At 39.2% G+C, this 13,327-nt stretch overlaps 1 protein-coding gene across 1 annotated transcript in view; it reads right to left on the minus strand.

The window, feature by feature from the left end:
• Positions 1-12,753, minus strand: part of SPTLC2 (serine palmitoyltransferase, long chain base subunit 2) — a 68,327-nt gene extending 55,574 nt beyond the window's left edge. Inside the window, exons 1-5 of the mRNA XM_009319411.1 lie at positions 12,565-12,753; positions 4,153-4,307; positions 2,957-3,105; positions 2,528-2,623; positions 910-921 (exon numbers count right to left, since the gene is read on the minus strand). Coding sequence (XP_009317686.1) covers positions 910-921; positions 2,528-2,623; positions 2,957-3,105; positions 4,153-4,307; positions 12,565-12,690 — 538 coding nt within the window. The 5' untranslated portion in view covers positions 12,691-12,753. The remainder of the gene's footprint in view (positions 1-909; positions 922-2,527; positions 2,624-2,956; positions 3,106-4,152; positions 4,308-12,564) is intronic.
• Positions 12,754-13,327: the final 574 nt, after the last annotated feature.

Raw genomic sequence — 13,327 nt, forward strand, 5'->3', positions numbered from 1 at the left:
TGGTGCTTTAACAGCGCTGAAATACAACTTTCAGTATACACCAACTATACCCGTTTTCAGCATCTGCTTAGTAGAAGCTGCTGTTAACAAGGCATAGTGAATAAAGATCAGCTAGGTAATGCTGATGAAGCTTTTGAATTCCTTTTGCTGACCAATGCTGATCACCTTATGGGGTAGAGTTGGATAGTCAAGTCATATTTGTTGCTATTAAAAGAGGATTCAGTAGCAACATAAACCAAGTGCTTAAGGATTCCACAGAGCAAAAACAGAACAGGTGGTCCAGTATTACATATATCTGAGTAACTTTATTGCAGTGTTTTGTGTTTTAAGCTAATTAAGTTGCAAAACAGGTGCCCAGATACTATGTAAATAACGATCAGCTTCAAATCGTATCAGTGACTGTCAAAGAAACTCCTTCTGGCCAAATGCAGATGGCATTACTGATTGTATTTGCCAAACCTCCAAAAATTCGTGTTCCAAGCAGCTTTGCACCTAAAAATGTACGTAGGACATGCAGAGATCACAAACAGTAGTTAAAAAAAAAAAAGAGCATCCAAGAGTTTAATCAAGCATGGGAGTCTCTGGGCTTTACTGAGGACTCTATCAAAGCACTGCCAAACAGGCTGTGCACACAGCCAATTGTGTACTGGGTGGTGCCAGAATTCAGGATTTATGTGAGTCCGTATTTGCAGACAATGAAGAAATCAAAAGGGCAGTGAGAAGCAACTTCAGGCAGCCAAAAAAAGCATTTAGTGAATGTTCTGAGCTGCAAATTAGTTCATTTGATAAGAACTCTTTTCTTCAGAAGAGAGCATTTTCTGTTTGGAGTATTCACATGAGTATAAGGGCATTTCTAGTGTTATGAGGCAGAAGCTTCTTACTACTTTATTTAAAGCGCACAAAAACTACGTATGCTCATTACTAACACAGTACAGACTGCTGTATCCATTTATGAAAAGAGTTGGTTTAGTAAATTGCAAGTTATGTGCATGAAAACAGGTATGTTACACGCCTTCAGTTCAGATTCTCTCAATGGTTGTAAAAACTGTTAAAGTTCAAATGTGAACACTAAGGAGCTGAGTAAGGTGTCTCAAGGGTATTCTTGTAAGGTATTAAAGATATACAGTGGGATCCGCATACACAGAAAAAAAGATTGAGTAACTTTGCAGTAATGGGCAATTTGTACTGACTTACAACAGAGAGAAGTCTACTTAAAAGTATCTGACCATGTGTGTTCTGCATCCAAAAGGTCTCACCTTTTGGATTTCTCATTCATGAGAAATCATGAATCATTTTTCTGTTGAAGAGAAAATCAGGGTGATGTGGGAAGACAAAAATCAGAAAAATGCAAGTAAAAGATATGTCAGGAGTAACATGTTGTTCAAAATCATAGCACTGTAGAGATATTTCACTCCAGAAAGACTAGATTTGAAGCACTGAATTTCTCTCTGGCGTCAGACTCAAAATCCTTCATTATGGAAAGCATCTGATATTTAAAACTTAAGAGACCAAAAGAAAAGAGGCATTATGTAGACAGTGCTGCTTCATTGTTACAAATAAAATAGCATGCAGGAAGACACTACAGCTAGTCAAGAAGAGATTCACCAGGAGGAAAAGTTGCTGGGAAGAACAAGGCAGCAATTTTATAATCTGTAGATATCACAAATGGAAGAATTTACAAAGTGATCTCAGGAAGTAGAAAAATAAATAAATGAAATAAAGGGAAAATACTTCACTACACAGGGACAATGAATTCCAATAAGCTAGTAGTATTAGGCTAACAGTGAATCATTTTCAAAAAGAGGAAACGGTTCCAGTACTTGCACTATTTTACTCTAAGTAGGAGCTAACAGAACATGTATTTTGCATCAGAAGATGCAAACAAAGAGTCTCTTCCATTTCATTTTCCAATAACTAAAAAAACCATGATTTAAGATACAGGACATTCAGGCTGCATTGCGTACTGTTTTATGGGGCACACAGTGGACATCAGTCTTTACATTTGATCTTGTTTCTCTCAAATAGCTTTTCTACTAGGATTTTGCTCCTTCAAAGGAAGGATTTTTCAGCTGTCGTTCAAAGATAATAAATTCTGTATGTACGAACATGCAATTCAACTTATCTGTGTGTCTCACTGACACAGTCACTTCTTAGCGTCTCAAGAGCATCAAAATACCTTCAGACAATCAGCCTGTTAATCAGTCACCATTTCATACACTAATGAGTAGCCTGAGGAAGCAAGCCTTAACATGCTAGAGACTCTCCCAGAAAGAGGGCAACATCTGGACTGCTACTGGTCCCATGGATGCTGCTTCCCAAAAAGATTTTTGCAAAGGTTGGAGGTGCATATTATGACCTATAGTTTCCATAGAGAATATCTGCAGGAGTTGCCCACTGAAGAAAAACAAAACCAAACAAGTAGCTTTTAGAAAACCCAGCCAGCAGAATCTTTGTTGGATGAGCTTTTGCCAGTGACTTAAGCCATACCTTGCCAACTAAAGCAATGAACTGAATTGTTGAGAGACACCAATGGTTGCAAACCCCATTCCATATGCCATTGCAGATTCCACACCTAGGAACCTGGCAACTAGCTTTTCCAGCTCTTCATGTTTGTCCAAGTTTCCTGCACATAAAACAAATGAGAAATTCAGAGTGAGGAGAAGCTTTCGCTATTGCTATATTCTGAGAAGAATTTCCACCAACCAGGCTGCTCTTTATTTAAAGGCCCATAAGGGAACACTAAAAAAAAAAATAAAATATGAAAACATAAATGAGCCAGCTGCTGTGCCATGTAAACTAAACCCAGCAAGTCAATTTGTCTTCACTAAAGTAAAAGCTTCTTTATTGATAAGTCTAAAGTTCAAAAGCTGGAACAAGTAATGTTTCAAAGACCTGCGATCAGATTACAGACTTTGAAACACACATGTGGGGAACACCCTGTCTTGCTCCAACTTACCCATCTCCTGCCGAGTGCTGCACACCCCAGCTCCGTACTGGGACAAAACTTTAGCTGCTGCTTCTTGGCAAGTCCCAGCCTTCTGTGCAAATCCAAGGTAGTTGTAGGAACCCATGTTAATAATGTCCTTTATCACTCTTCCCGTGTACCTGTGTTTTAAAAACACCACAGGTTAGGACACCCACAATTTAAAAAAGTTAACTACACCAGAAGATTCTTATTTCAGTTCCCTAGAATATACACTGAAATGTTAAAAATCAATAGAACCAACCATTAAATTATTTCAGTACTGCCCCTCATCGAACTGAAACAATCAGAGAAAAAGACGCTTTCCCCATCTTACGGTCTCAGACTAGTTCCCAGAAGAGTTTACATTAAAGGGTGAATTTGCTATCATAGCTAAAATTGCTTGAGGCTTCTCAAACCTTTTGTTGTTTCTCTGACATGCCCCCCCCCAATCCCAGAAACGTACAACTTTCTTTTCAATTACAAAATAAGATCTCTAGATCAATTAACTTGGTAGCCCCTCAAGCAGGATATCCTCTAACCACAGAAAGGAAACACATCTGGCATTGCTGTGCTAACAATACGTGACAAGGAGATTAAGGAAGAAGTTCAGCAGAAAAAAAGTTTTAATTATTTTGCCCTTGAAAGCCAAGGAGACACATGACTAGTTTCACCAAGTACTGTGCTGCAAACCTCTTCACATCAAACTCATGATATGTTGTTTCCAATTTGTAAAAATCCTTGTCCTTGCATTTCTGATTTTGTTTCTACAGACTACTTCAGTTCTGACTCAAAACAATAGTGTTAAATTCAGTTTCAGGCAGCAACGTTTGCTTCAAGTGTCAGGACTGATTCTAAATCAACACAAAGTCACAAGCAGCAGTGCAACCCAAAGTATCTACTCCAGGTTCTCGTCATCACACACAAAAGTATTAATTTTATTACAGGTGTATGCCCATGAAATCTTAACACAGTCAGGAGCCTTAGTAAGTAGCCAAAAGATTATATACAAATAATCACCTCAGTGGCCAGATGTGTTTCAAAAGAGCAAAATGCATCGATTCAAGCCACTGGAAAGCTCAAAACAAACATGATTCATTGCTCCTTTAACCTCACAGCCTGCAACTTGCTCTTATAGACTCTCTACTTAAAGATAGTTGTTGGAAGTCTTTTCTTCAATTTTGACTCACGTGAACGTCCAGTTATAGTCATGGGAAACTCTCTCCATCATGTCCACTTTGGCCCCTGGCACACTGCAGATTGGACGGTTCCAGCTGTCGCGAATGCGCATGTAGAGGTTTCTGTTGTAGAAATTTTCGAAGTCCTGGTACAATGGGACAAAGTCCTGAAACACATCAAAAGCACTCAAAGTAGAAGGAAAATATATATTACAGCAAACTAGGAATAAGAGGAATAAGTTTTTTCTGTCATTGGGTTATAATTTATAAATAAAAAAAAAATCAAGAAAACAAGAAAAAGTTAGAGTTCTTCATCACAAGCCCTGATACCAATTCCACTCAAAATGTTTTTAATCCTGGAAATCCGTGCCAGTGCAAAATTATTTGAAGGTTAGACAGCAGCAAAACTGAAGAGATTCATCTGCGAGTGCAAAATCCATCTGCTAGATGTGATTTCCAAACTCTTTCAACCTGCAAATCTACCATGCCCCCAAGATTTCCTCAACAGTAGGTGCTTATTTGTATATAACTTAAGTAGCTCATAGAATCTAAAAGCCATCAACCACAACTAGAAGAAACAATCATGGCATTAGGTGATGCTTCAAGTTAGAAAGCCTCAAAGAATTCTAACGTATAGGAGAGGGAGTGCTGAAAGCAACACAGAAACTGAATTGGGAGCTCCTAATGACACAATGAGGTCTTTTTCTCTGAACTCAAATGAGACTTGAAATACCTTGGCTCTCTTTCCAGCTCTTGCTGTGTAGTTGAGGAGAGCACCTCTCTCAAAACACACAATAACACCCTTCATGAAATGCATGGGCATATAATCTTTGCAAGAGATTTGTATTCAACCTTCAGAGTTAAGCAGAGCAAGGGAACATGCAATTGCTTTTTGGCACCAAACAGTATGCATTGCTCTACTGAATACACAAAGAATTTGAAAACTGAGGTACTCTGCTGTACATTATTCTGTACATAAGAAATGCATTTAATATAGCAGCACTAGCATTATTATAGAGCTTACCGTTAGAACTTTCCACAATTTTTTGTTCTGAATCCAAGTTAGTAAGCTACATTATGGCACATCTCCTCTGCACAGCTTATCAGCACTTAAGTCCCACGGGATTTCTTTGCATGAGCATTTCCTGAATTCTAGCTTCCTTTCCAACGTTTTTCAGGAAAAGTAAGTGACTGTCTTGAATGGATAGCATACAAGAATGTCAAACTAACTGTGACAGCAAGGACATCTGAGCACTCAAGAACACTTTTTTCTGTCCTACTTAAAATGCTCCCAAGTCATGAGATTTCCTTATTACTATTCAATTAAAAGGAAGTTTGACATTCAGTAGTGATAAGAACGCATAATTCATTTGCTACTTGGGGGGCGGGGGACGGACAAAAAAGCCTTTTTAATAATCTACAAAAGGAAAAAGTAGAATTTATGACAAAGGTTAAGAGCCAGCATAGCATTTCTTCCTGTTTTTCACAAGAGAAATGCAAACATGGTAAAAGGCATTTTATTTTTGGTGACAGGATAAGCAAGACAGAATATCTGTCTGACCAAATATTATGGTGCCTGACATTTGTATCACTGAAGCAAAACTGGGAGCATTTATGCCAGCTTTTTAATAACAACTCAAACAAATGGGAACTGAGAAGCTTTTACTTACAATACTCGACTACAGGAAGAGTACTTTTTTCTTCACCTTCCTATTTTAATGATTTAACAACTTTGTCCTTTCAGTTTGGAGTAAAGGAACCATCTAGGTCCACCCCTTTGCATCCTCCTATCAGCAGCTGCACAGGAAAGACGGAGCCCAAAAGTGCCAACTTCTAAGCATAGTTGGACCTAAGCCCCCTTCTGATTTGCCTGTGCGTAATGACATGCCAAAAAGGCAAAGATATTAATTCTCATCATTTCATCCATGGAAAAACAAACCAAACTTAGCTAGTGATCACTCCTCCAGGGAATCACGAGTATGTCCTTTCTCAGCAAAGACAGACAGCGGGAACAAGATTTCTGTGAGCTAAGATGCACAGAAGGGCAATTATTTCTTCCATGTTCCTCTACTTCAGTATAGTTTTGCATTATTTCACACATGCCGGGTCTTCTCTGAAGGCTCTTTGTCAAGAGAGGTTAACAGGGGTAGTAGGTCAGCTAATACAAAGCTGTAATCCCCTAGAAAATCATTAGTTTTCTGAAGTAGCTACACAGCTCTATCCTTTCTTGACTTCAGTGTCTCACGTTGTTCCAGGCAGAAAGTGGGTTTCAAGACTGAATCGCTACCAAACTGGTCACTTTTACAATTGAGAAAAACACCTTGGTATTGGCAAATGCGTTTGAGAACTTCCTTCATACATGAAAAGTTACATAGCTACTGTACTCTATTACAAAGTGGTGATACGCATGAGAGTACTTGTAGCAATATACTAAGAAGATCCCAATTCATGACACAAAATCAAAATAATTATCTACAAGTGTCTGAAACCCTCTGCTACATCATTTGTAGAGGGTTTCAGACACTTGTAGATAATTCCCCCCCCCACAGAGGGTTTTGTGGGGGAAGTGAGAAGATCAAGAAGAAACTCTGGCACGTTAGAAGATCAATACTTAAGGGACTTGTACTTGTTATGTCTAATTATAATCTACTGAGATCCTTTTAAGCATTTTCAACTCCTCTTAACCACCTCTGCATGAGAATTCAGCTTTGCAGTAGTTATTCAAGCACACTAACTATGTCACGCAGGAAACAATTGAGATTTTAGTCAAGGTTCTTGGCTAGGAGCAGAGGCTAGAAATGAGTCATCATACCAACTCAAGCAGGTATGCCTGGGCTGATACTGTCCAATCTCACCTCAGATTACTGATCAGATAGAGCGTGTTTTATTTTGAAACCCAAGCTGACAAAGCAGGAAGAGTAACAAGTTCAACTGGTGAGATAAAGACAATCACCCACAACAGGTTGACACCACCAAGATATATAATGCAAGTATGATCTTACAAGCCAACAGTGTAACTAAGTTTAAAGTAATTTAACTGTGAAGTACAGAAGTTCTCTGAACCTAATGGATTATGATAAGGAAAAAAGGTGTCTTAAAAGTCAACAAGAATTCAAAATTCAAGAAGTCAAAAAGAATTCAAGGAACGAATTATGGGTAAGGGAATTAAGGTCTAATGTGTGACACTAGCCTTAGTTTTTGGGGTACCAAGCTGTAAGATTATAGCAAAGGGCTCTAAGTGAGGCATCAGCTTAATGTCAGCCCCTTTGTTGTCCGTCTCGCTCCCCCACAATAAACCACCCTCAGCTAGCTCTTATGAGAAAGTTCCTTGGAATAGGACAGGCAGGAAGTGTTGTTTTGGCATAAATCAAAACTGGATTGTCTATTTCCTCAGTAATCCTAACCCCTCCAAGAGGTTCTCATGACCCATGCATCTGAGAACACAAAAAAGAGAAACGGTAGGGATATTGTGCCTTTATAAAGTGGTACTGACTTCTGGAGTTTGAGAGCCCTCTTTTGGAGCTGGCATACAGAACCAGATGGTTTGCCTGGTTGGTTTAGGGTTGGTTTTTTTGTTTCTTTGTTTCCCTCCCCACATCTTTCTACAGTGTGGCATTTCAGATGGAGAGTAGAAAGGACAGTACACTAAAAAGACCACTTGAATTCCTGACAGAAATTAAACGTTTTCAATCTTTGAACCAAGAAAAAAAACATTTGGGGAAGGAGGGGGAACGAAATCTATCAATCCATACTATTTCAAATTTTTGGCACGTGCAGCCACAGTGCTGTGCTGCAACAGTGTCTTACTGCTGGAAGCAATCACTGTCACCTTTAAATGGCCTTCAGAGCTTATTGTTATTTTTCCACTAAGTTCTCATCCTATTTCAGATCCAACAGTCTTACTAGCCATAACAGATCCTAAGAATATCAGCCTGAGATAGAACAGCTTATTTTGGAGGAAAAATATTCTAGGAGTGAGCTGATTCTTTGAGCAACCTTCAGAGTAAGCACAGTCAAACAACTGCAAAGGTTATACTGTTTCCAAAGGAGGGAGCAAAAGCAGCATGTTCTTTCATTTGAGTTCACATGAACATGGAGCTAAGAAATCCTAAACAGCTCCATTCCTGTCAATTTAAGCCTAGAACACATCCCCTATTAGTAAGGTGATGCCTGATGAAGAAACCTAATACTAGTGGTCTCCCAGAAGCCTGAAAGGCATAGCAATTTCAAGGAAGAGCGAAACATGAGAAGAATAAAATTCTCCCTTGGGGTGCAGCACCTTAGCATGGGTGATTTGGGAATCCAAGATTTCACCATACTGTAAATTAATACTACAACAAGTGAAGGTCATAATGAGAGGTTTGTAACCATTAGCTTGGGGCACAGTGACATGCAAATGCAGTGATTATGCTGCTTTTAGAGCCAAGTTTTCACAGCTTGCACCTAAGCTAACAAATGGTGCCATGAGCACCAGCCAGGCTTATCTGCAATTCACATAATGCCTTCCCTGATAATACAAAACTGACTCTGAATGGAAATTAAGTAGACAACTGCAACAAATTTCAGGCTTCTAAAAGGAAGCAGAAAGACTAGTTCCATCTCACTGCTACATGAGTCAAGAAAAAGTGGAGCAATAACTGTGGGTAGCCTTTATACCATCAGGAAGCCTCCGATGAGCTATACAGATGCTAAGACAACATTGAGCAAAAGACTCCAGTTTACTGCCCCGGAGATACTCCTACAGCTGGATTCCTGTTAACAAGTGTTTGAAAACCCCAGATGCTAGAAACATGTTCTAACTGGGCAAGCTACTGAGCATGAAGAGGTATGTTAGGGACTTACTGGCCCCATTTGCACAGTTGCTCCTGTATACAAAATGTACAAGGTAATCAACAGGCAAATCAGACCACAAGAAAGGTAAAAGTGATTTTCATCCTGCCTATAAAAATCCTACAAGCATTTTGCAGATTTAACTACATTGTATGACCAGACATTCCATTAAATTGGGTATGCATAGATTGATTCCAGGGTAACTGACAATTGTTAATCTTGCCGCTTACCCCTGCCTAAAACAGACTAATAATGCTTCAGAGAGGATGTGCTACACAACACTGGTTTCCAGGAAAAGCCCAGCTGGATATATTTTAAACAAAGCCAAAACCCATCAGACTATTTCCTGGAAATCAGTACTAGCAAAGCCAGTCCCTTTTCACCCTTTTGTGTTCCAACAGTGAGTGAATATTAGGTTTTCCTGGAATCATTGATTTTAATGCAAGGCTCTAATAAATTCCAAGTAATTTACCCACCGTCAGAGACAGTCCCAATATAGACCTGTTGGAAAGCCTTCTCTTTAAATTAATTTGGTCACTTTCAGTTTCTAGTTCTAATGCACAGACTAAGATTACAATATTAAGTGACAATTTAAGGAAGGATTTGCTCTACTGAAATAAATTGCCCTCCAAAACACACAAAAGCTGAAGGTGGCTTTTTTTGGTGTTTGTTTTTAACACTACGTTTTGGACCTAAGTTTACATTATGCTTTTAATTGTGATCACCATAAGAAACATACCACAGAAACCCACATACTTCAATTTCACGACTTTCAGGACAAGTTCATTCAACCATTTATGAAATACTTCCTTGCACTACGTGATTTTGTTTTGCTCACAAAGCACGTCATCACACACTGTTCAGCTACACAGCTACTCCCACTGCCTTTGCTTTGAGCTTTTCACCTAAGCAATTATAAACTATTTCAAAAAGCTAAAGCTAACCCTTTTGCTCGATACTTAAGAAAATCATAATCATCTAGTTGGCTCTTTAGAATTTAAATAATAAAAGCGTTACTTTCCACACAGAGATCACAAATCTGCCAGAGACTACCTCCGATTTGCATGTATTAATAGAAAAAAAAAAAGCATGAGTTTCGAGCCTTTTCTGCGCACTAGTGTCTGCACTCCCTTACCAAAAGATGATTGGGCTGTCAGCCAGCAACTTGAGAGACTCAAATATTTGAAAATCCTGAGAAACTGTTTCAAAACAAGTCATTGAGCACACACCACCCCCCCGCACCAAAATAAAACCTGACTCCCACACTAGATGCGCTGCAACATGCTCTCATCAATCCATTCGCAGGCAAACAAAGCTTAAAGCAGCAAAGTGTGAGGATAAGCACTGTATGTTCTAGACCTCACATGATCACTTTTCTATTTGTCTGATATCGGAAACAGCTATTCCAACCTAAGCACTAGAAATGTGATTTGGGGGAAGTACACCAGGCTGAGACTTCAACACTGAGACTTTTTTAAACAGGATTTCCTATTTTCCATTCTTATGCAATATTGACTGGCACTTCTTACTAGCTCCATCCCAGACATCCTATGTACAAAACAAAACCAGAATACACACATCTCTTCCCTGCAAGCCATGACCAAACTCAAAGGGTTTAAATTCATCTGTCTGGGAGGTATACTTGTTAAGCAAATGTCTTTCAGGGTAAGATGCAATGCTAAGTCAATTTATTAAAAAATGCAAGGCTAAATTTCTTTTAGAACTAGGATAATCAGTTGCTAACAAACACGTGCTTCAGCATCCTCTGTGACAATCTTTACCGTGAGCCTGATATCAATAATGTATTCCCAAATTAGACCTACTGCCCGAGGTCCTCCTTTTATACACTCTCATGTAAGAGTCATGACTGCTCCCACAGAAAAGGACTACTGTAAGCAGTCTTGCACCTTACATACCAGTAACAGAACAAGCATTTCACAGAAACTGTGCAACAGAAATATAACAACTACAGTATGGAGTAACTGCACCAACACTTCAGTTACCCCTTTAAAATCCTCAAATTACCATGAGTAGAGACGAATACTTAAACCTTTATTCTAACATCTTGGTAAATTTATGCAATTGTTTGACTGTTTTCTTCTGTATCAACATCTAGTTTATACACAGAAAAATACAAGGGTGTCATGTTCTCAGGTGACAAACCAGAGTAGCTCAGGTGACATTAATGAGCACATCAAGTTTCAAGCTGAGATTTAGCCAGCAATCCTTATTCGGATATTGTAACTGTTAAAAGGGATCCAAGATTTTTACTTCCAGATTCCAGAAGTCAGTTTTCGAAATAGTGTAAATTTAATCTCCTGTACTTTTAACCAATATGAAATACCTATTACTCATTAAACTCCTATGAGAATGATTCATAGTAAGGCACTTAATTCCAAAATAGAAACATCTTAATTCTACCTCATAATGCTCACACAAAGAAGCTACTGTGAAGTAATTTCAGGCATGGGTTAGTTCACTGCATTTTAGCTAATCTACTGTAAGATGACACACTCTACTCCAGTGCTGCCTCCAAAAAAGCCTCCAAAGAAGCCTTCCTTCCCCCCCTCCCCTTGATTATTTGTTTGCATTAGTGAGATGTCATTCCCGCCCCCCCTATCTTCTGCCACCCAACTGCTTGTGTGGCTGCATGGAGAACCAGAAACCAGCAACTGGAAAACAAACTCCCTTAACATTTTATAAGCCAGACTGGCTCCCCAAAGCAGTTGAGAAAAACAGAACCCCAATCAGCAAGAGTAAGCCAATTCACTCCACCTTTGGAGCAAAGCTCACTGGTATTCACACTGTGCTAAGAGGGCTCACACTAGCAGGAAATAGCTTGCGAACCGCAGGTTTAAACAGTAGCTTTCTTAATGGTAATTAATTCCTGTGGGAAATAAAAGCCTCTAAAAATATTTTACAACTACTCAAAATTAGGATTATCTATTCCAGACTAACTGCTGAAGCAGGCAAGACTTTTCACCTGGTAACAGAAACTTTTGTGAATAGGTCTTATTATGAATTAATTCTTTTTAATTGCTATCAGTGAGTCAAGAGTCGGTACCTCAGATTACTCACCAGCTAACCTGCTAGTGTTCTGGACTCCAGATGAATTTAAAGTCATCCAGCTTGTGCTCTGGTTCTCATCCACAAACTTTTCTTTGCAACTGCTTAGGCTAAAGAGAATTAATAGCATGCTTCCAAATCAAAACACAGCCACCAGAGCAGCATCAGAAAGACTCCCACTGCTGTCAAGCTCAAACCAGATCCTTTGATAAGCATTTCTTTAGCTGCTGATGCTGTCATATGCAGTCTCTCTCCCCCAAACCCTTGCTTCTGCAGCTGGGGCATCTCTGAGCATGTTGATGCAGCTTTGCAGTGAACCAGATGAGGGAACTGCTCTGCCAAGAAATAACCCAACTAAAAGAAACATTATTTTGTTTAACGACACAGCAGTACTAGCATAAAATTTAGGGCATTTGGAAGACAAGGAGAACAGCAGAAAACTTTGAACAACACTGCTCCCTAAAGAAATGCTCAAGCTGTAGCCTCAGCCACATCATTTCTTACTGACCATTATTTCCCAGTGGTTACCTTTTGTTCTTCTCTTTCTGTTGCATTTTGACACTTCTCAATCTTCCACTGCCGCATGAAATCTCGCAGATATCCAAAGAGAGTGAGAACACCATAGCCTACGTAGGTCAGCACAGCAACCAGCATTGGTGTTTCTTCAAAAGCTTCATTGAAAGGCCTTTTGTATAATTCTCCATTGTGCACAATATGATTTATCTATAGTAAAAATTTAAAGAGAGGCAGTTGTGAGGTACTCATTCAAGAAATGACAGACAGGCATTTCAGAGTAGTCCCAGGCCCTCCGATCATCTATAAACTCTGCATCCCTTGCGCCCAGCTCAAAGTACTTCCAGCTAGGTTCAGCCATTACCGATAAATACTGTCAGTCTCCACGTACAAGGTTGCTAAGTTGTTGATACAACCGAAGTCACAGTTACCAATTTAGTGCAGTTTAATCCAACATCTCATTAAAGGTCTTTAGCTTGCGAAGCTACGTAGAGAGCATTGCTTACATCCAGCACAACCAAAATGAAAAAACTGCCTTCCCCCTTCACCAAGAACTAGGTAGGCACAAATAACAGAACAGTGAGGCTTCCCAGGCTCACTACAGGGAAAAACAAAATAGAAATGAATAGTTTTATTAATCTAAACAATGTATTCTCAGGATTATGAGAATTGAAAAAGTAACTGGAAAATATCAAAATAGACTCAACTTTGGAAGCCTATATTACTGTAACAAAACAAGCATAATCTATGTGTCTCCGTAGCTGTTAGCCTAAAGATG

This window comes from Pygoscelis adeliae, unplaced genomic scaffold (genome assembly GCF_000699105.1).
Source record: "Pygoscelis adeliae isolate BGI_AS28 unplaced genomic scaffold, ASM69910v1 Scaffold71, whole genome shotgun sequence".
Lineage (NCBI taxonomy): Eukaryota > Metazoa > Chordata > Aves > Sphenisciformes > Spheniscidae > Pygoscelis > Pygoscelis adeliae.